This window comes from Podarcis vaucheri (genome assembly GCF_965113315.1).
Source record: "Podarcis vaucheri genome assembly, chromosome: 6".
NCBI classification, from domain to species: Eukaryota; Metazoa; Chordata; class Lepidosauria; order Squamata; family Lacertidae; genus Podarcis; species Podarcis vaucheri.
The window spans coordinates 50,968,283-50,990,422 of NC_138764.1; the positions used below are offsets into that span (position 1 = coordinate 50,968,283).

The window sequence follows — 22,140 nt, forward strand, 5'->3', positions numbered from 1 at the left end:
AAGCCGCTTAGTCATGCTGGCCACATGACCCGGAAGCTGTACACCGGCTCCCTCGGCCAATAAAGCAAGATGAGCGCTGCAACCCCAGAGTCGGCCACTACTGGACCTAATGATCAGGGGTTCCTTTACCTTTTTTAAGCAGTTCCCCTACACAGAGCAACAAACTGAGGGGACTCATAATAATAATAATAATAATAATAATAATAATAATAATAATAATAATAATAATATCATCCCAATATTTATTCAGGTATCTACTGACTGAGAAGACCCATAAAAAGCAATATTTAGGGTGCAGAACCAAATGTTCTCCTTGCTCTGGGCACTATTTTACCAATGTCTGCCCCTGGCATGGGTTTGTACATTAACAGGAGCAACAGCTCTCTCACCTTCTGTTTCTGTCTCTCTGTTTGTTCCTAACTTTGACCTATTTACAATCAAAATTTCCCCACCCAGTTGCTTTCCTAGGAGCGCAGCGAGAGAGTTAAGAAGACAGCTTGGGGAAACCGCTGGGGGGCTGCTTTTCTTTTCCCATTCTGCTCTGATTAGATTGTCTCATAACCACTATTTCTTCCCATCAAATACACAGCTTTTCTGGGTGGTGGCGAAGGGAGTTAGAAGGAGGCAGATCTCCCAGTTTCTTTGCTATTTTGGCCCCAATTATTCTGCCTCTTCATACTTTTCCATGGAATCTGCAGATGGTTGCTTATTTCATTGCCAAAAGATGGCAGTAGTGAGAAAAATCTCCTTAAGAGGCTTCTGTTTTGATTCCCACCATATACATGTACTGTCAAGGCCATGGTGTGGATATTGGGACAAAAATCCAATGCACTGGAAAGTATCTGCAAAGTTTTTCAAATATTTTGATTTACTGTTGCATAATGTGCTAAGTAAAACAAATTATGCAAATAGTTAACAGTGCACAGGTTATATACAAACTATCCATTTGGTATATAAAGAAACATTGGTGCAAATTATGCACATTGTATTCTCCGATTCATTCAGATATTAAGGTCTGGATTCAGCGTTCTCCGACTGCCAGCACAAGGCTGCTGCACTAGCATAGGAGTGAGTATAATGCAGCATATGAAATCCAGTGCAATAGTGCACTAATGGAATCTTGTTGTGCAACTGGTTGTGCAACAAGAAGTATTGGGCTTGGCTTCCTGTGCCTTCTCTTGTGCAAATCATTCTGCTATTGTAAGCTACTACGTAAAAGGTAAAGGTAAAGGATCCCAGGACGGTTAAGTCCAGTCAAAGGCGACTATGGGGTTGCGGTGCTCATCTCATTTTCAGGCCGAGGGAGCCAGCGTTTGTCCACAGACAGCTTTCCGGGTCATGTGGCCAGCATGACTAAACCGCTTCTGGCACAATGGGACACTGTGACGGAAACCAGAGTGCATGGAAACGCCATTTACCTTCCCACCGCAGGAGCTGGGACCAAGCAACGGAAGCTTACCCCGTCGTGGGGATTCTAACCGCCGACCTTCTGATCGGCAAGCCCAAGAGGCTCAGTGGTTTAGACCACAGTTCCACCCACCCCCGTCACACTGTGTCACCTCCATTGACTAGTATACCACTATGGGACTTTAGCTTAGCACTACAGTGGTGCCTCGCAAGATGAAAAGAATCCGTTCTGTGATTCTCTTCATCTAGCGGTTTTTTCGTCTTGCGAAGCAAACCCATTGACGGATTAGCGGATTAGCACTATTAGCAGCTTTTAGCGGCTTATCAGCTTATCGGATCAGCTGATAAGTGGCTTAGCGGCTTAGAAAAAGGGGGAAAAGGAAAAAAAACCCGCAGGAACTCGCAAGACATTTTCGTCTTGCGAAGCAAGCCCATAGGAGATTTGTTTTGCGAAGCACCTCCAAAACGGAAAACTCTTTCGTCTAGCGAGTTTTCCTTCTTGCGAGGCTTTCGTCTTGCGGGGCACCACTGTACGCTAAATAATTCCTCATGTCTACAAAGGGAATAGTTTTCAGTGATCAGGTATCATAGAGGAGGGACAATAGCTCACAGTTAGAACATGTGGTTGGCTTGCAGAAAATCCCAGTTCCAGGTCTTGACCTCTCCCATTGCAAGGATTAGCAGGTGATGGGAAAGACCTCACTACCAGTCAGAGCAGGTGATTCTGGGCTAGATGAACATAGGTACAGTATAAGGCATCTTCCTACGTGCCATTTAGTAAAGTTTGTAAGCAAATACTGTGATAGAAACTTGAGCTTGGAAACTGGGATAGCTCAGTTCGTAGGGCATGAGGCTTTTAATCTTAGAGTTGTGGGTTCGAACCCTACATTTGGCAAAAGATTTCTGTATTGCAGGGGACTGGACTAGATGACCCTCATGGCTCCTTCTAACTATGATTCTTTGATCTATGCTCTTCCTGGGAATACTATCTGAACCCTCTATCTAGGTTCCTTGCTGACTGGGGTGTGCTAGATTTCCCTACTGTTGACTGGTAATCAACAGGAATATAGTAACAGTGTCTCTGAGCACAAGAAGTGCATCCTTACCTAATCTCTCTCACTCACTCACTCACTCACTCACTCATTCACTAACTCACTCACTAACTCACTCACTCACATGCATGAAGGGCTTACAGGAAATATTGCAAGACTTTCTCCTATTCCCTGCACTTCTTTTTTTAAATAAATTTTCATTTTTATAACCTTTATTGTAATACACTTGATGTATTTTGAATGTTTTCAAACTATCTTTAGTATTTTGCATGTCATTGTGTTATATATATGTTGTTTCTTTTAGGATAATATTCTGCATGTCTTCTATTCCTTCTTCTCTTCCTAAATCTACTAAAGTGTACACTGCAGCTTTTTCTGTTATACTACCAGAGCCCTGCCGGATCCAATCAAAGTTCTGTCTAGTCCACCATCCTGTTTCATACAGTGAAGCCCATAAACAAGGCATCTGAGAAGGAATTCAGCATCATGTTCTTCTGATTGTTCTGTCAACCCAAGCATTTTACTTTGCCAGACAGAATGATCTTCCCACTCCTCCCTTCGCCCTGTTCCAGGGTCTCTCGCACCCCTCCAGAGCCAATGGGGTGGGGAGGAGAGGCTGAAAGCCTCATTGCACAAGCAGAAGTCCTTGTGCAGGGCTTCCACTGGTGAGACTCATTAGTTGAATCCCAGCCTCTCGGATAATATTCCTCTTCCACTGTTGTTCTCAGCAGCTGGTACACAGAGGCCTGTTGTCATCATGATTAGTAGCCGTTGTAGCTATATTTTTCCTTAATTTTCTAATTTCCTTTCAAAGCCATCTAAATTGGTGGTCATCACCACATTTTGTGGTAACTAATTCCCTAGTTTAACTGCGTACTATTTAGTTATTCAATCAATTATTGTGCTTATATCCCAAAGAGCTCAAGGCGGTGCACATGGTTCTCCCCCTTCACATTTAATCCCCTTTTACTGATGCACAACGTAAGTCTCACCCAAATTTATGATTATCTAGAATCATAGAACGGTAGAGTTGGAAGGGACCTAGATTAATATATTTATATATTGACCAATGAACTAGAATTCCTAGTTGTGAGGTATTCCTTTCTCCTAGTTCTTTCTCTCTGTATATAGCAAATGTATATTCTCCATTTTCTTTGGGCTGACTCTGGATCCATTACAGTGCAGATAGAGAAGTACAGAGTGATTTCATTTTCATCTTTAAAAAAAAATAATCCTTTTCCTTTGCATTGAATAGTGTCATCTATAGTGTCGCGTTTAATGTTGCATCTGCTTGCGGTGTTCTTACGGATGGAATTTCATTGTTCAGGACTGTGGGAGTGCAGAATTCCTCTATAACATAGTATGCCAGTGTCTATAGTACCCTCAAAGCCACTGACTCCCCACTGTCACCGATCTTCCAGCTTCTTCAGTCTTTCTGTGTGGAGCTAATTGGTTCCCCAGGCTTCTGTTGCCCCCTGTGCTCATGTCAGTGGCTGTTTTTCTCTGTTGATGCACTCCATGTATCTCTGTGTGTGCTGTATTATGAACTTCATGTAGAGGACTTCAGAACACATTCATAATATTTGTATGACTGTGGTTTTTATTGCATACCAGTCTTTTGTTATGGCTTTTATGACCTAATGTTTGCCTGAGAGAGCCTCCGTGCACCAGATGGCTGTGTTAGTTCTCAGTCACACACACCCCCCCCACACCAATTGTGCCCCTTTGGCAAGGGTAGATTTGTGTACTGCACTCATGACTGCTCAGCCATTGTGAGCTAGGCCACTCTGGTGTGCTTATGTGATTTTGTTGGTGCAATTATGCCTTATCCTGGCAAAGTACAAGCTTAATAGTAGCAGCTGTTTCAAATCATTTCTCTCCCCATCTTACCCTTTCCTTTGCTATTTATTTTAATATAGTTTTTAAACATTGAATATAAAACTGAATATGGTGCCAGTATGAAATCTAAATGGTATTACAGTGTAACAGCAGATAGGGACATTTGACAGGGGAAAGGGTGAGTGGGAAGGTTTGAATAAAGTAATGCGGCAAACTGTATGGTAAATAAATATCAAAAGTATAAAGGCTAGTGGAACCATACATATAGGGGAAAAGGTGATAAAGACATTTTAAAGACACTAAATGAAAAAATATTTTGCCTTTCTTTCTTTCTTTCTTTCTTTCTTTCTTTCTTTCTTTCTTTCTTTCTTTCTTTCTTTTGGGATGTGTGTGTGTATGTTTGCCAGTGCCCTGTCTGAAGACCAAGGGGAAGCAACATCCCATATATGCTTTAGAAAAAAGGCTGCCTGTGGAGTCAGTAATGTGTGCAGCGATCTTCTCCATGATCATAGCATCCCAAATATGAACAAACCAGCCACATATGGAAAGTTAATCCTGTTGATTTCCATTGTGCAGCTATTTGGGACAGCAAATCAAAGAAAAACATCCACATAGTCAAACACTTTAATTAATGGATCAGGTGAAATTCTGTAACCTGTAACAGTGCAGGTGTATAGTATAACTGTTGACCAAAAACTTTGATTCTCAAGACAGGCCCGAGAGGAAAACAGGTTCTTTTATACCCACATTTCCCCAGCAAACCTTTATACACTTACCTGGGGGTATGTTTCCATTGGACATGAGGGGCCAGATTCAACTAACAGGTTCTATTAGCAGAAGCCTGAACAAAGACTTGAGCTACCACAACAGGGCTTTCTCCATCTCCTCCCCCATGTCCTCCCCAAATTGGCTCATGGTGGCAATGGGGGGGAAACCCCAGAAGAGCATGTGGGGAAAGGAGAGGGGAGACAGTGGCAAGCAGATTGCTCCATCAGTGCAAGCGTTGCAGCAGAGATTTAGGACCAGAGTTTTCCTTCTCTTACATGAGCTACCTTGCCAGGTTGATGAGCCCCATCTGCCCCTTACTTCCCTCTACAACACGTGCAGAAACCACCTTATTGACCGTTGGAACGATGATTAGTCTCATCCATTCAATCCTCTGGAGCCTGTTTTCACATGCAGCCGAAGTTCCTAAGTCACCAAGGGCTGAGACCCATCGGCTACCCTGATCTGGCTGCTGTTGCATGCTGACATCTGCTAGGAGCCACAGGGAAGGGCTGAGTGCAGGGTGGGGACCAAAGCCGGACAAACTACCCCAGAAGGAGCACGGTAGGTAGTACCAGAAGTACTACCTCTCCCCTAACACCCCATTAAAAAAGATAGAAAAGTAGATGGAGCTACTTTAGATTTCCATTTATCCCAGACTGATAGAGCAGCATGAACAAAAGCATTTCAACATTGGGAAGGTCTAGAACCAAAGCAAAGCCAAATTAATCTTTCCAGACTGGAAATATTATAAATATTATATAATTGCCCCCCCCCAATATCCCAACCCTATAGAAAAAGTGAACTCTTCAGTAGCCCTCTGCTGTTTTCCTTGGATAACTTTAATACTGACCTATCCCTCCATTTCATAAAACTGAAATTGTGTGTTCAGTTATTTGGCTTTCTCAGGTTTGCTATAAAGCAAAGGCTTTGCAGAATTGGATTAATTCAAATCTTTGTGTGTTTTAACATGCTAAAGCTACAGACTTAACATCTCTAGTAGGAGAGAAATCTCTTGCCTCAGAGAGGGAGAGCCAATGTTGGATTTCACCACTACCACCTCTGTGGCCCTCTTGACCAAAACAGCCCAAAAGGTGGTGTGTTGGGAACAGTTCAGGCATGTGGTGCAGGAGAACTGATGAAGGCTCAGCTCCAATGCCTTGTCAAGTTTTCAGATCCCAGACATACCACCATATCCAAGAGAAATCTATGCTCGCTCTGCCAGGCTGGTCAGCAAACCTGTGGGGTTCGCAGAGCACGTTGTGACACTGCCACATGGCGCATATGTTTTTGCTATTTTAAATTGTAAAACACAAAGCTGAACCTAAATAATCATCTTTGTACTTTAAAAAATCAACATTTATTTTCTCATTAAATGGATGCCTGGGTTGATTGATAGGATAGGGATGAGCAAGCTTTGGCTAGGATGTACTGCTGTTGATAAAACTAATAACAATTCATGAGATGTATTGTCAAAGCGTTTGACAAAGATAATGTTGGCGGTACTATAGAATATGAAATGTTGTGGGATTATTATTATTTTTTTAAAAAAACCCTACACTGTTGGAATTTACTAAATAAGTTTTTTTTTACTAATGAAATAGCACAGTGTTGGTTTTTTTAAGTGCAAGCCCTCATAGTTAAAGATATAAAACGGCAATTCCATGGTTGTATAGCTCAGAGCTGAGATTAGAGAAACCCTGTAGAGTGGGTAATACTTGAGGGCATCTACAACTAGAAAAGTATGTGAATTTAGGCATGGGAGGAAGGAAGGATCTGCTTTAAATTTAGTGTAGGGTCACTGAATCTTAATGATAGATTAAATAGGGGAGGTGGAATAATGAATAGGGGTATGCAGTGTGTAGCACTAATACTAGAAGTCTATGCTTTGCAGTGGTTATTTAATGTCTTTTCCCATATGTTTCTGAATAGAGCAGGTTATGGCAGGGATGAGCTAAGGAATAGCTTTGTTAGTGAACAGTTTAAATGGAAGTAATTTTTTAAAAAAAGAATTCATTCTATGAATATAGTAAGACAGCTTGTTAGTCGCTTAATAGGACAACGTAAGAATACTTAATACCACAGACTTTAATGTTCATTATGAAGTATATTTATAATTAGGTGTAATCTGTATGAGAATGTGTGGTGGAGTTAAACGCTTTACTCTTACAGATAATAATAGATAGTTATAGCTCTGAAAACAATAGACCTTGTCGTTTAAGTTTATTTTTATAACCTTGGTTACAGTTGCGCTAAATTCCAGCTATCTTGTGGAAGTTAAGGATCTGACAAAAGTAGACTGAAAATTAGAAGGGAAAAGGCAGCATTATTGAAATATTGGCTAGCAACGAGTCTATGTACATGTAGTACATGTCAATGGTGTTTGTATGAGCAGTGCGTTTGTTTATGGTTTATCACATATTAATAGCTTGCGTGGGCATGTAAGAGTGTGAGAGGGTGATGGGAATGGCCACTCAGAAACAATTGTGCACAGCCTCCCCCGTACTTTTAGATGCTATTTATGAACCTACTAATTTAATATTACTATTAAATTATCATACTGTATTAAAGACAGAACCTAAAATTTGATGGGGAAATCTCTGAACACTTGAACTATTGAACATCTGTGAATGTTCATTTGAGATTTTTCTAGAGAATGAGAATAAACCTCTGCTTGGAATGGCTTGTTTTGGCATTCTCTGCTTCATTATTATCTTGGCTTATTCCAGACACAAATTAAACTGCTCAGTCAAATAATCTCTCAAGGTCATTTTTCCCCTAACCTCACATACTTGATCTTACTTGAGATCCCCTTAGTGTTTTCTGCTATGAGGCTCAAAATTTCTCTTAAGTGTTCCACTCCACCACAGTGGTTCAGCTACCTTTGAAAAGCTTGGGATAAGTAAGGGGTGATGGAACCTTTGGTCCTCAGGCTATCTTAGGAGAGCTACTCCGATCCATTCTACACTTGAGGTCCTACATGATGTCAGGTGTGGGGCAGATAAGGGAGGGCAGGGCTTCAGAGGAGCAAATGGGAGCTTTAAGTGGGTTCCCAATTCCTTTGCTGGAAAAAGGTGTGCTTCCAACCATCCACCTGTTGATCTGAAAGAAGGAGATGTGGTTTCCATTTGATAGAAACTGCTTCTTCCTCGCAGAACTGCTCTTTGAACCAGCTTCCCTTTCTGATCTGTTCAACTTACGATGTCCGAGGTTGAAAGAATCAGGGAAAGAATCAGGGTGGGGTGTTCACCTGTTCCCCATGCTGCTTCCCGCATTGCTGCTGTGGGAAGCAGAGATAAGTATTTCTCCTGGTTTAATCTGAGGCCTAAAAAGATTATAATTCAAGGACAGTCAGACAGAGAGATACTGTCTACATTTTTGGAAGAGATGCACAAAGGTTATCTAACTTCTTGTTAGAATGAAAGTACCCCCTAGCATTTCAGGTGTCTCCCATTCCTCAAAACAGTCAGTCAAGCCTTTTTCAATTTGGTTCATAGCTGATCTTTGTATGTTGTATCTGCAATCAGGTGGTTAAAGGAATGGCAAAATGATGGAATTATCCACTTCTTCACTGTATGTTTATACCAGTGAACTGGGGATCCTCATGTATGTTAGTGATGGTGTCAGGGAATCTGGATATAAATTTTTATTCAGCATATTGTTACCCACTTGTGTGGTAGTTAAGTTACTGAATCAAACTTAAATTTGTTTGTTTTCACCCTTTTTTAAATTAAAAAACAAACACAGAGTGTTACAGTCAGTTCCTTATCATGCAATGTGGAATGGACATACTGTACTACTCAGCTCTATTAAGCCCCAAGTTAGAGTGTAGAGATGCAGCAAAAAATCTTAGACCAGCCTGATTCCACTAAAATTGTTTGCTGGAATTGGGTTTGGTTGGCTCTTCAGTCACTCATTTACCAGATCTCTTGTTCCAAGGCTCTTTTAAACTGTGTGACAACCTCTAATTATAATTCCTGGGTCACTTCTCTTGCATGGTGACTGGAAACATGCCATGTTGACCTGCATCACAAGTACACGGAAAGTAAAACTATACATTCAAACCTTGTTTGTCAAGCATAATCCGTTCTTGAAAATTGTTCGACTTCCGAAATGTTCAACGGCCGAGGTACGGCTTATGATTGGTTGCAAGAGCTTCTTGCACCCAGTGGAAGCCACATCGGATGTCCAGATTCTGAAAAACATTTGAAAACCATAGCATTTGGCGTTCGGAAGCTGAAACATTTGAAAACGGAGCTGTTTGAGAACTGAGGTATTGCAAGGCAGGATTACTTAAGATGTGCTCTGTTTGTCAGCATTTCAGTTTTTATCTATAAAGTGTGAGACCTCATTTTATAATGTAAAATCAATGAGATGATAGTTTAAACTATTCATAGCAATTTAGATGCTGCAGCGCTATACCATTGCTGCAATCAATGCAATATCACTACAGTATTTTTGTCCAGGTTTTACAGAAAAGCTTTAATGCCTGTTGCAGGGGGTTATCTTATGGTGTTTTAAACATTTCATATATATATATATTTATAAATAAACTTTCTAGCTCCAGGGATTCAGATTATCCAACAACTCTTATGTTACCAGTATTGCAGCCAATAAACACAATTTGAATGCCCATAGACAAAGGAACACACACTGCAGGCTTACGCCAAACTGCTGGCCCATACTTTGTCAAGCTGGAAAATGTCACCATATGTGCCAAAGTATCTGGCCCTTCCAAACACATGATAAACAGCTAAGTGTCTCCAAACATGTTCATTCATTGTCAACATTAAGAATTGTGTAGTTTGTTCTCATTTTAGCTCTAGCAAAACCTTCTGTTGCACCTGCTGAGTTATTGTGGTAACTCAACAAGATTTGAGAACAGCATTATAGACAGCATTCTGTGATTTCTTTATCTGTTAAGCATTCAGCTTATCTTCTTTCGGGAGTTTGTCACTTGTATGTATTGGTAACTCCTAGCATCTCTTGCTACTAATGAAATGCTTGGCCTTTCACCTAAGAACATGGAGAGGATTTGAGAGGATTGTGAATTTGGAACATAGTGAGCATTTTCTCCCTTTTATATAAGCTTTGGAAAGGGAATATGGAACCCCTTGCCACAGTGTATCAGGTGCTGATGCTCTCCATTTGGCTACTGTGGAAAATGGTATGCGGTCTAGTATAAGGACTCCTCTTCTGTTCTGCTGTAAGTACAATCAGCAGATATGATCCACTGTACTAAGGAATGCTGGAAACTCACACTGAGCCTTTGGGCTGTGACAACATTTTTATTGCATACTGAAATACCATTTATATTAGGTTGATGGATATCAAGGCATGGCTGCTGGGCATGTAATAGGTATTGCCTGATATACCGATTTATTCTTACTCTGATATATTCTCATACTTCTTTTGTTTCTTAGAAGTAGTGAGGCCATCATCTTCCAAGATCATAATGACCACTCACATTATACAGAGCTTATAACCCACCTACTCTCAGCAGCCAGAAGCCTCATAGCCAGACCCTGGAGAGACTTGTCAGGAGTAAACATGGACCACTGGCATCAAATTGTATGGGAAATGGCCCTACTAGAAAAGCTAACCAATAAACTGAAACTGACACAAGGACAAATGGAAGAGGATGCCTTCACCTTAGTATGGCTCCCCTTTATCACATACACAGCCCAGCAAGACAACAACAAGAATCCACCAACACCATACGAATCAATCTGGCTTACCTGACCCAACAATCCCCCCCCCCGTCACAATGCAAACAAACCCCACTGCAGCCAACCACAGACAACCAACTACACTCTGTCCTCCAATACCTCTCACTACCATGTAATAAACGAATAGAAAGAGAACCCACCCACTTGACGCTAGCACAAAACCCCACACGTACACTGCACTCCTCTCCCCATCCCCTTCTGCCCCAAACTTAATATTGTACTCAACAATAATATCTCACAACAAATGTAACGAATTTGTAAGAGAGACAGTACTACCTGAAAAAAGAGAGAAGGCATGTACTTTTCTAAACCAAGAAAATATTTAATAAAAAGAAAATTTAAAAGAAATAGTGAGGTCACGAGCAAAGAACCTCAAAAGGATCAAGAAAGTTGGTTGTTTTTAAGAAAGCTGTCTTTCTATTTTTGTGCCTCTCAGTGGATCAAGAAGATTTTCTCAATTTTTATTTGACTTCGAGGGCTTTCTCCTATTGCTCCCTTTGAGATATCAGGGATTGGCACCAGAAAGCTACTGAAGGCTGGATGAAATTGTAGCCAAGAAAATATTCTTTGGAATGAATGAGGGCCAAACTAAAGGTGGGGCAAGAGATGTTGTGTATGGTACTGTGTGAATTCCCCTGCAGGGCAAACAGCAGCTTGGGAATGATTTCCTCCAGATCCAGACCTCTGTCTCCTGCTGGTTTGTAATTAAAAAGAGTGAGAACAAAATAGGGGAGATCCTATTCACCCTAACTTCACATGTATGCTAATAACGTATGATCTGATGGAGACTGACCAGGAATGAGATCTTTGAGTTGTGGCAGAAAATTCGATAAAGATACCAGCCTAGTTTGTGGCAGCTGTAGAAAAAGAGAGGCAAATTCCATGTTAGGAATCATTAGGATTTTCTAATGAGAGGGAAAGGGTTTGGAGAAAGAGAGGGGGACAGAGCAAGAAAAGGAGAAAGTTAAAGTGGGGCTAGTAATCAATGAATATATATATATATATATGTATCTATATCTATATCATCTATATCTATATCTATATCTATATCTATATCAATAGATATATAGATATAGTTAAAGGGAGGTGGAGTGAGGAAGAGAGAGAAAAATATAGAGAAGTCCAAAATTATTATATTTTCTTTAAAAAAATCAGAACTGAGAAAAAATGTCAGAGTTGAGTACCATAGTGCATATGGGGCTGAAGTGGGTCCTTGATGTGGAAAAGCTGAAGAAAAAAAATGTCTTGCAATAATTTTTGGTCTTTTGTTTGTCTTGCACGCTGCAATCCTATGCACACTTCCATGAGAATCACATTGAACTTAATGGGACTTAGTTCTGATCTAACAAGTAAGGATTTCACAGGAAAATACCCTTGTTGTTTTTCAGCACTGTCCTTTACCTTTTACAAGTGTAACCCTAATCATGTTTACTCAGTGTGTTCAGTGATATATACGTCTTTGCAAATGAGTTTTCAGTTTCAGCCTTAGACAGTATCTTCACAAACCAGAGTAAAGTGGCATTAACACATGCACACAATCTTAGGCTTTCTCTCTTTCTTACTCTGTCTCTATCTCAGAAAGAATCCTTGGAACCCACCTGTTCTGTAATACAATCCCGCGTCAATGACCCCTCATCACTCCATTTGTCTGTTGTATTGATCTGTTTGTTTTCCAATGCTGCTGCAGGTGCCCTTAAACAACAAGTCTGTTGGGGGCAGGACATGTGATATTTGAAAGACAGAGACATCCCGGTATACGTCACAGTGCAAACCGTGTTGTTCCATTGATGATAGTAAAATAATGCCGTATGTACAAAACTGATAAAGCTGCTCAGGTATTAGTTTGCTCTTGTTCTTAATTGGCTTACATGATAGGAGATGATATTGGATTTCTTGATTCAATATCATCTTCTAGCCTAAGAAACAGGTATTTGGCATTATTATTACAATTATTATTATTACTAGAAGATTTATTCATTTGGCATTTTTTTGAAGTTTTCCACAGTGTTTATCAGAGAGCCATTTAGACTTGATATTTTTTATTCTATTTCCCAAAATAAAGTACTGCAGAACGCCATTTTCAGAGCAACTTACTAGTTTCTTGTGCTAGGAAGTTTTTGTGGGAAAAAATCAGTATTAAGAGGAAATGAATATTGAATAAATAAAATTAGGACCATTGAAGGTTTGAATTTTCAATTTCAAGGTGTTGGAGAGTATAATTTAATATTGAATTGTTTTAAAATAAGAGGCTAGATAGAGTATAGATACCCCAAATATGGCATTACTTCTTGAAAATATAAGTTCTGCTCCAAATATGCATACCAAAATGCTGTTGTGGTCAATTCTAACTCCCCTTGAAATTCCCAAATTCAGAATGTTAGCAATGACCCCATTGCTAACATTGAAAAGGGACTAATAAAATTGTAGTCCCTTTCTCCAGTTGCTATGTCATCACCTTTCTGGGTAAAAATGCTTTATTTTATCACGTTAGACTCTGGTGCATAGGGCAGATGGGAGTTGTAGTCCAGCAAAATCTGGAGGGCACTGTGATTACTACCTATGCTCTAACTCAGGGATGTCCAACAGGTCAGTCGCGATTTACTGGTAGATCCCCATGAGGTTTTGGTAAATCGTGGTCAATTTCTGACTCCTGCCACGCCCCTTCACCCTGCCATCCATTGTTGAATGATCTCTGGAAGCTTTCTCTGTGCTGATCCATAGCGATCTTTTTGTGAGTGACTTTACCTGTTTGTGTCTTGCCTTTAACCCCCCCCCAAAAAAAACGGAACTTCCCCCCAAAAAAGCTTTTTTTGTAACCCCCCAAAAGCGGGGTCTTTCTCCCCCCTAAAAAAAAGCTCAACAAGTTTGAGCTGAACTCCCCAAAAAAGCTCAAAAATGGAGGTAGATCACTGCCAGTTTTTAATTCTAAAAGTAGATCGCAGTGTCTTGAGAGTTGGCCACCCCTGGCTGATGCCTCATTTCTCTCTCTCTCTCTCTCTCTCTCTCTCTGTGTGTGTGTGTGTGTGTGTGTGTTTGGAGAAGCATGTGTCTAGAATGCACTAGTGTTCCATCCAGATAAAGTTTACACCCTCTACTTTCATTTCTGGAGCAAATTATTCTTTCATTCATTTCATTGTTTTAGATGGTGAAAATCATGTAAGGGATGAAAAATATTCAAATGCAATCTTCTTGAACACTCTTTCTGAAGTCCAACTGTAGCAGTACCACCAAAGCATAATGACTTGGATCTTAACTTTCATTTTATGAACAGAAATAATTCCCTTTACGCACTGTTTCCTGTTTGTGGAATCTAGTGATTATCTGTGTACATTGGAGAGTAGATAGAACTATTTTTTTATTTTATGTTCTGGGGTCTGTGTATCCTATGGGCTTGCTGTCTCTGATTCTTAGGGTACGTCTCTCTCTCTCTCTCTCTCTCTCTCTCTCTCTCTCTCTCTCTCTCTCTCTCTCTTCTCTCTCTGTCTCTCTCTCTCTCTCTCCTTCTGCTAGATGACTGTCACACCCTATTGGCTTCTCTGGCTAAATTTGAGAGAGCATTCAACATATATCTGTGGCCTGGTTCACACGTAACACTAAGCCAAACTCTTAGATGCTTTGCTCCTTTCTTTTTTTTTTCTTTTTTTGCTGCTGAGCTTAGCCACGGTTTGGCTTGGTAAGTTGTCAGAACACGGGCTTGTGGTTTAGCTTTCTCCATACAAACCACAAGCTGTAACCATTGGGTTCCTTGTGTTTTACAGCTTGTGGTTTTCTGAAAGGGCTTAGCCATGAACCTAGGTTTGTTCAACACAACACAAAGCCAAACCTTGCTCTTCCCCAGTTTTACTGCTGAACTAAGTGGCTGCAATCTCCTCTCCAGGAACTTGCACATTTGTTTGTTTGTGCTAAGTTTGGCTTAACATTGTGTGAGCTAGACCCCTGATCTATGTGGCATGTATTCTCTAGGCCCAGAGTTCTTTATAGTTCCTGCTGAAATTGTGTTTGTTCATGTTAAGCCATGGTATCTGTCCTCTTACATTACAAGTCCTATAGTTGTTGGCACAAGCTTTCTCACTCAGTCTTCTACTGCTCTAACACTGCTTCTGATTGGCTCCAGAAAATCTCTCAAGATTTTACAATATCTTGATACCACATATAGAAACAGGCAATAGGTTTTCACAAACTCCTTCAAGCATAATCTATGTTGGGGAACCTGTGGCCTTCAATATATTGCTTAACTACAGTTCTTATCACCCTTGACCATTGGCCATGTTAGCTGAAGCTGATGAGAGTACAAGAATATCAGAAGGACTGTGGATTCCCCATCCCGATCTACAGTTTTACCCCATTATTAAGCTTGCCCATCCTCACCACCCTCCATTCAGACCACCAAGCCCAAGTAAAGTCTCTCCCTGCCTCCATGTTTGAGAGCTGCATAGATACATATGGTCATTCAATCTATTCTATGTAAAAATATCCCCAGTACAGAATGTATATTTTCATATTATATAAATAAATTTTAAAATCTGTTTAGAGACAGATTTTTAAACAATTACACCATTGTTGCATCACTGGGAAAGCAGACTTTTTTTTTTTTAACATACTGTGGTTAGAGAGGGAGACTGACTTTGGCATCTTTTCAGAACCCATTTGTGAATATAGCCTCAGCAGTTTGTTTAATCAAACATAACCCTAATACATTTTACATGGTACCTCCCAGCTGAGGCTGGACTCTAACAACTAGTGTATTCTGCAACGAGTTGCTCAACAGATGTCATTCTGGTTGAATAATGAAGCAGAATACTTGTGCGTTGGCTAACGTTACTCGAACTTTGATCACTTTTGTTCAGCACATCAGTCTGGCATTGTGCTTTATACCAACATAACACTATAACCAGAGCATGCCTTTCAGGCTTAGAATAGCAAAGGAATGTTATTGAAATCAGTGCAGTTACAGATGAGTGAATGGAAAAAGGAGAATACTGTTTATTTCATAATACTGTGGTGTTGTACTTTGGAATTAGAAAGGAATGTAAGGAATCCAACTCCAGATTTTAGTTATTTTTACTTCACAGGCTTTTTGGAAAGAAAACTTTTGCTTCATTCAGCTTATGTGGCTGCTTTAGTATTTAATGTTAGTCAACAAAAATCTTAGTTTTTGAGACTGATGAAATATTCATAATTATTGAAATGAAATGTATCATGTTTGTTGCTGTGATAGAAAATATTATTTTGCGCTTTATGCATTATTTCTAGACTTGCCAAAACTAACAGATATTTTAGAAAACACAGCATAAGATTATTATATTTTGGAAACCAATTTGTATTAGTTGCCAGCTGAGGTGGGATGTGCATATTATAAATAAAATAACAAATTTACTCATAGCTGATGGGTAGATCTGCCACTGTCACCAGAGAAAGTGGGCTCCATTGACTTCTGTGCGTGTATATCTATATATAGATATAAATGATATAGATATACCATATTTTTACGTGTATAAGATGAGTTTTTTTGCTAAAAAACATTAGTAAAGAATTGGGGGGGTCATCTTGTACATTGAGCTTCCTCAGCTACCTCTCCTTGCCCTTCTTTCCTTTCCCCCCTCTTCCCCTCTCAAACTCCCACCCTGCCCCCAGCCCGGTCACCACCTTCCTCAGCTCAGTTTGCTCGATGGCATGGCCTGACATAGAGCGGCCACTGCCTTCCCCCGGCTCTTCCTTGGCATCCTGCTTGGGAGCCTGCTTCCCCACAGAAGCAGCTGCCACCGAGGGGGAGCGTGTACTGCCCCAGTTGCTGCCTTTGCTTCTGCAACACGGTGAACTGCATGCACCTCATGCTGGAAACTTTGACGGTGATCGCCCCCCAAAATATCAACAACTTGCCACCACCCATTATCCAGATTTGCACTTCTGTTTTAGGGTTTCATTTCCTTAATTTTGGGTTCAAAAAATAGGGCTTATCTTATACATGGGGATGTCTCATACATGGAAAAATATGGTAGATAGACTCGCAGTCCATGAGATACACCACTGCGACACCGCCACCATCTGTTCCAGGTCCAAGTTTTACTATGGAAGCCTTGCAGTGTATACATGGTCGTTTTGCCTATTAAGTCCCCGGTTGGCTGGGAGGCACAGGGTGTTCTTGGCATAACAGCGTACGTTTGGCAGGCCCCTGGCAGGGACCCCCACCAGCTTAGCCCTCCAAGGCTTGGGGAAAATGTACTGGCTGCCCCCCCCCACATACTGCATGGGTGTGTATGTAGCTGTCAGTAGGCTTCCAATAAAAGATGGTGCTTTATGTCCATTGTGTTGCACAATACTATCCAGAAAATTAAACTGCTCTGTGGTTTGGTCTAGACTCAGGCTGATGGTGGGGTGAAAGTTGTTGAGGTTCTGGTGGTATTTTCCATAATGTTAATTTCTGTTTTCTAAATTGTTCCTAGTGATCTAGTATTCTTAATATTAAAACCTAATACTGAATTTTCTTCAAATAGGTGCATTTTATTTCAATAATTACACAGGTTTCTGCAGTTGCAGAATTTCCAAGTAGTTACTTAACATTATGTATTAAAATACTGAAGAGAAGCAATATTTGTTAAAAACATATATTTGAGAGATCTTTAAGACCATACTTGAGACCATTCCAGTTGAAGAAGTGGAAAGTCAGCCTCAGCCTCAATCCTCGTAATTGCATGATACATTTTCATAATCTTCAAATCATCCTTTGAACGGGATCTGATGGAAGTTCCACAGGGGCGCTTCTCATATAATGGGTTAGAAAAAAATAAACATGCACCTAGAGCTACAGAGAACAGTAGCAGGCAGACGTAGGTGCTGCAACAAGTAGGTGTTGCAAGATATCAGTGGTCCTGAACTGTTTGTGTACAACTAGTGATTGCCTGCCATGTGGATAGTCCAGCATTGTGTACATACATCAGTAACATGAGAGAGGGCCTTCTTTGTATAGGCGTGCAGAATGTGGATTTCTCTTCTGCCCCCCTATGGCTGGCACCAACTCTGTTGAGTTTCCAGCACTAGCTGAAAACTTGCTGATTTGCTCAGACCTTTGGAGAAATTTGCTGAATTGCAGGCCATCCTGTTGATTTTAGGGTCCTGTTCTGTTGCTTTATTTTAATATGCATTTTGTTTTGATTTCAATGTAACATACTCTTGACATAACCTGTTCTGGAATTGCCTTGGCAATGAAGAGTAGGTGAGAGATATTTAAAATAAATAACTGAATACTGAACAACTTCAGTGCATTCACTTTCCCTTAATTTTGGTACATCACAGCAACAGATACTAGGACCCTGGACTGTATTTACATGGGGTGAAAAAAATCTTATGCATGTCAGTCGGTTATGGTTTACTAAATACACAGTGCCCTTTCTGCTTACGCTTGGCATTTTAAATCCATGGGAATATCTTTCAAATAACTCTGTTTAGAAGGTGGTGGTCCAGTGGATGTAGCCTTTGGCTTGGATTGTAGGTGTCTTGAATTTGGGTCCCAGTTCCCATTGAGGTCTCTGTGGTTGCCTTGAGCAAAGTGTCGTTTCTCAGCTTGAGTTCCACAGCAATATCTGAATCGCTGAACAGGATTGTTTTGAGGCTGAGTGAAATTGTTTGCACATTTTAAATGACCCTGCAAAGGATGAATAGTTTTGACAACATCAGTTCGCCTAAACAATTTTGTGTTGTTTCTGTAGGTTAAACGAAACGTGTATGACCTGACTAGTATCCCTGTTCGTCATCAGTTGTGGGAAGGCTGGCCTGCTTCTGCTACAGATGATTCAGTAAGTCACAATTTACCGGTACTTCATTTTTTTAGTACATATGATGGTTTTGTTTTCAGACTCTATGGAAAACATTTCATTTTTACTATACTCCTGTGTGTATTATGTAATTGTGGAGTTGGTCCAAGCTCCTGAAGTTATATTAGTAATTCAATATTTGGTGCTTAACTGTTTGACTGATCCAGTAAAGCACTGAAACATTTATTTCATAAGCTGCTCTGAATAGGTCAATTGAAATGACCAGAGCACAGTCAGAGCACAGTCCAGGATTTCTACTGCCTGGTTTGGAAGGGGCCAGAACAGGCTCTGCGCCTACATTGTGTGGCTTGGGAGTTTCAAGTGTGCCAAGTGAGAGAGAAAGAGAACAAGCCTCCTTTACGGAGGGGCCTTCATAGAGACCTGGCCAGCAGAAGATGTCTGACTCAGATATGGGATATGGCTTATATGGCTAAAATAACCAATAGAATAAGAGTAAGGGAAGGAAGGCACAGATGGGAGACCTCTTGAAAATGTAGCTTGTTTATTGCAACAACATGGTACAAATACTCTTAGTTCGTATTACATGGGGGGCGTTTGAGCTACAAAGAATCAAATCTGTAACAGCTACGAATGCTTTTTGCTACTCTTTCCTTTTTAGTAAAATAGGAAGGGCCTTATTAGTGGATGTAAGATACACTTAATGTTGTAAGTTAACTATTGTTTTAATAAAATTTGGAGTCTTTTTAATTTTTAAAAAGGTGAAGAATAGTAGGACCACATAAATATGATGTTCTGTGACCCCCATTCAGGAAGGACAGCCAAATTCAAACAACATTTGAGCACGTGCTTAAGTACTACTTGAAATGTTTAAGGCTTCAGTTCTCTGCACACTTTTCTCTAGTCCATTTTCCAAGGTCTGTGGCAGTCTGTGGCAGGAAGGAAATAGGACTGAAGGAACCTCCTGTCTTTGCTCATCAAAAAAGGAAAAGTTTTACTATATGTGTGCTAGTCATAGGGTCCACTTTAAAAAGGCTTTTGGGATTAGGGCCATAAATCATGTTTTAATCTTACAATAACTACTGCAATGGCTGTGATTTCTTTTGCAACCTGTTGGGAAATGTGCTGTCTCCCTGCATTTAATTTATTTAATTAAATTTTTATTGTTTTTGCATCCTGAGTTCAAAGAATGGCCGCACATTGCTGCCCATTTGGCAGAACAGTGCCACACTGATATTTTCTGGGAAAGTAGCTAGTCCTTGTGTTGGAAGTAGAACTGAAGCTTTAGATAAAAACAAACATAGACAAGGTTAATTGCAACCTCTGAAATATATTGGTGTGTTGTCATCTGTTGCTATTTGAGTTAAGGCCAGAAAGGATTTGAAAACCCATGATTTCTAATCCAAATGCCAGCAGCTGTTTGGAAAACAGCCAACAAAAACATAACACCTCCTTGTAGGATAGCATGTCCAGCATGTATAAAATGCACAAATCTGTTTTTAAACTCTGTTTTAACAAGTGACAATGTTGCAGGTGATATTTTTTCTTTCTTTTCAAGTTTAATGAAACTGGTGATTGTTAAGTCATCTGCTTTTCAGGCAGACGAGTCCAGAAAGCTCCCAGCTTGAAACTACTGCAGCTGAGGCCTGTCAGCTGTGTAAACAGTTCTGAACGTGTTACTCCCAAAAATATAATTAATTTCTATCCGAAATTAAAGCCACCAACTTAATATTTATGAAGATTTAACATTAGCAATAACAGTTAGAACACTTCTCTCTCTTTTGTCATTTATAGACAATTCACTCAGAAAGTTTATCGCCTAATAGTCCCCTGTGTCAGATTCCCCCCCTTTCTTTTTTCATTCCCCTTCTTTTGGTAATAACTTAATTTTTGACAGAAAGATGTCTCAATGGTACTACCCAAGAGCAGAGATCTAACTTTTAACAAAGAGTTAAAGGACTTGATTAGAATACTTTTCATTTACATTTTATGCACCATAAGAAATACTTTGTAATACCACAGGAGGTTTTTTCAGTGCAGTTCTCGTTAACCTTTGCCTTAGCAAACAGGACAACTAAATAGACTTCCAATAATTAGATTCCTGTGTAATCGAGTCTCCTATGAACCTCATAAGCTTCAATCTTCTGCATTACCAGAAATGCATCAAAGTCAAGAGCTTTTTTAAAAGCAATGTTACTGCACTTCCCTTTAGAGCAATGGCATGTTCTTCATTTGTCGTTTTAAGCTAATGACATACGGGAAACTGTAAGAGATGCCAATAACTCTTTCAATTTTTTTCTTAAATCAGTATCTAAAAGTCTACTGGTAAGGGAATGTTTTCATGCTGTATCAATTTAACTGAGAAACAAGGATGTTGAAAGATAGCTAAGATGTTGTTTTACCTTATGAGAATGATATTTCTCCCCAGCATCCACAGAGTAGGAATAATGTTAGCACTGGGAATTTGTAATTGCTTGCTCTAATTAAAACACAGTATATGATTTTCATTTCTCCAATTTTCAGATGATCTACTTTTGGGGGGTAGGGATCTCTCTGATTGGAGCTAAAAATATTTCGCTTGCCATGATATTTCTTTTTGTTGTTTGCCACTGTCAGTCAATATGTCAGCTTAATAATGTCTGGTGCAATTAGGGTAGTGACCTCCCAACTGTCTCCAAGATGTTGTAAAGCTATTGGGGGTAAAACTATAGGGGCAGGAAATCAGTTGTATACGGTTTGTGAATGCGTTCCATTAGCAGTTTGGGTTTTTAATAGAAACTATTATTGTAGTGAACATAATTGACTTAAAATGGCAACAAGAGCCACTTTACTTCCTGTAGTCTCCTCAAACACTTGTGGCCACTTTAAGACCCAGGGTGGACAATGTAGGTCTACCTTCCCCAGTGTGGTACCTTCCAGATGCTTTGGATTACAAGCCCCATTAGTCTTAGCGGGCATGGCCAATGGCCAGGGATGATAGGAGTTGTAGCCCAGGACATCCGGAGGGTGCTGGGTTGGGGAAGGCTGATGTGGGACTTGTGGGCCATATCCAGACCAAGAAAGCTTTCACCAGCCTGCATGGTCAGTGAGAAATGTGGGTGACTTTCCTACATGCCATTCTACATTGCTTACACTACCTTAAAATTACTGGAGCCCTTTGCTTCTATAGCCCTCCTAGTTGTTACAGCCCTGAAAGGGCAATGTGACTAAAAGGACTATTGGCCTGAGCCTTGTCGTCATGCATCTCCTTCTGACTTTCCTGTGTCCAGCTGTATTTTTCCCCTGTGGGATTTTTTTTTTCTATTTGTGGAGATTCCATACATGATTAGAAAGTGATCTATTTTAACAGGCAAGTTCCATTCCATTTCAATAAATCAGGGTCACACAGGAGGGTGTGGACCTGCCTCTGTGTACAGAAGCTTCTAGTTCACTGCAGAAGGTGTAGGCTAGGACAGTTCACTCAGCCAAAGAGGCTTATTCGGGGCTGTTCAGCAGTGCCATCATGCATATGATATTTTCATCATGTGCTAGGACTTCTGTACCCATGGGTGGAACTGCAAGAATTCTGCTTCTCCAATT

The 22,140-nt window shown here is 40.3% G+C and overlaps 1 protein-coding gene across 1 annotated transcript in view; it reads left to right on the forward strand.

The window, feature by feature from the left end:
- The window catches only part of FAF1 (Fas associated factor 1), a 169,589-nt gene that overhangs the window by 59,502 nt on the left and 87,947 nt on the right, over positions 1-22,140 (forward strand). The window contains exon 8 of the mRNA XM_082226741.1: positions 18,499-18,585. Within this exon, the coding sequence (XP_082082867.1) occupies positions 18,499-18,585 (87 nt within the window). The remainder of the gene's footprint in view (positions 1-18,498; positions 18,586-22,140) is intronic.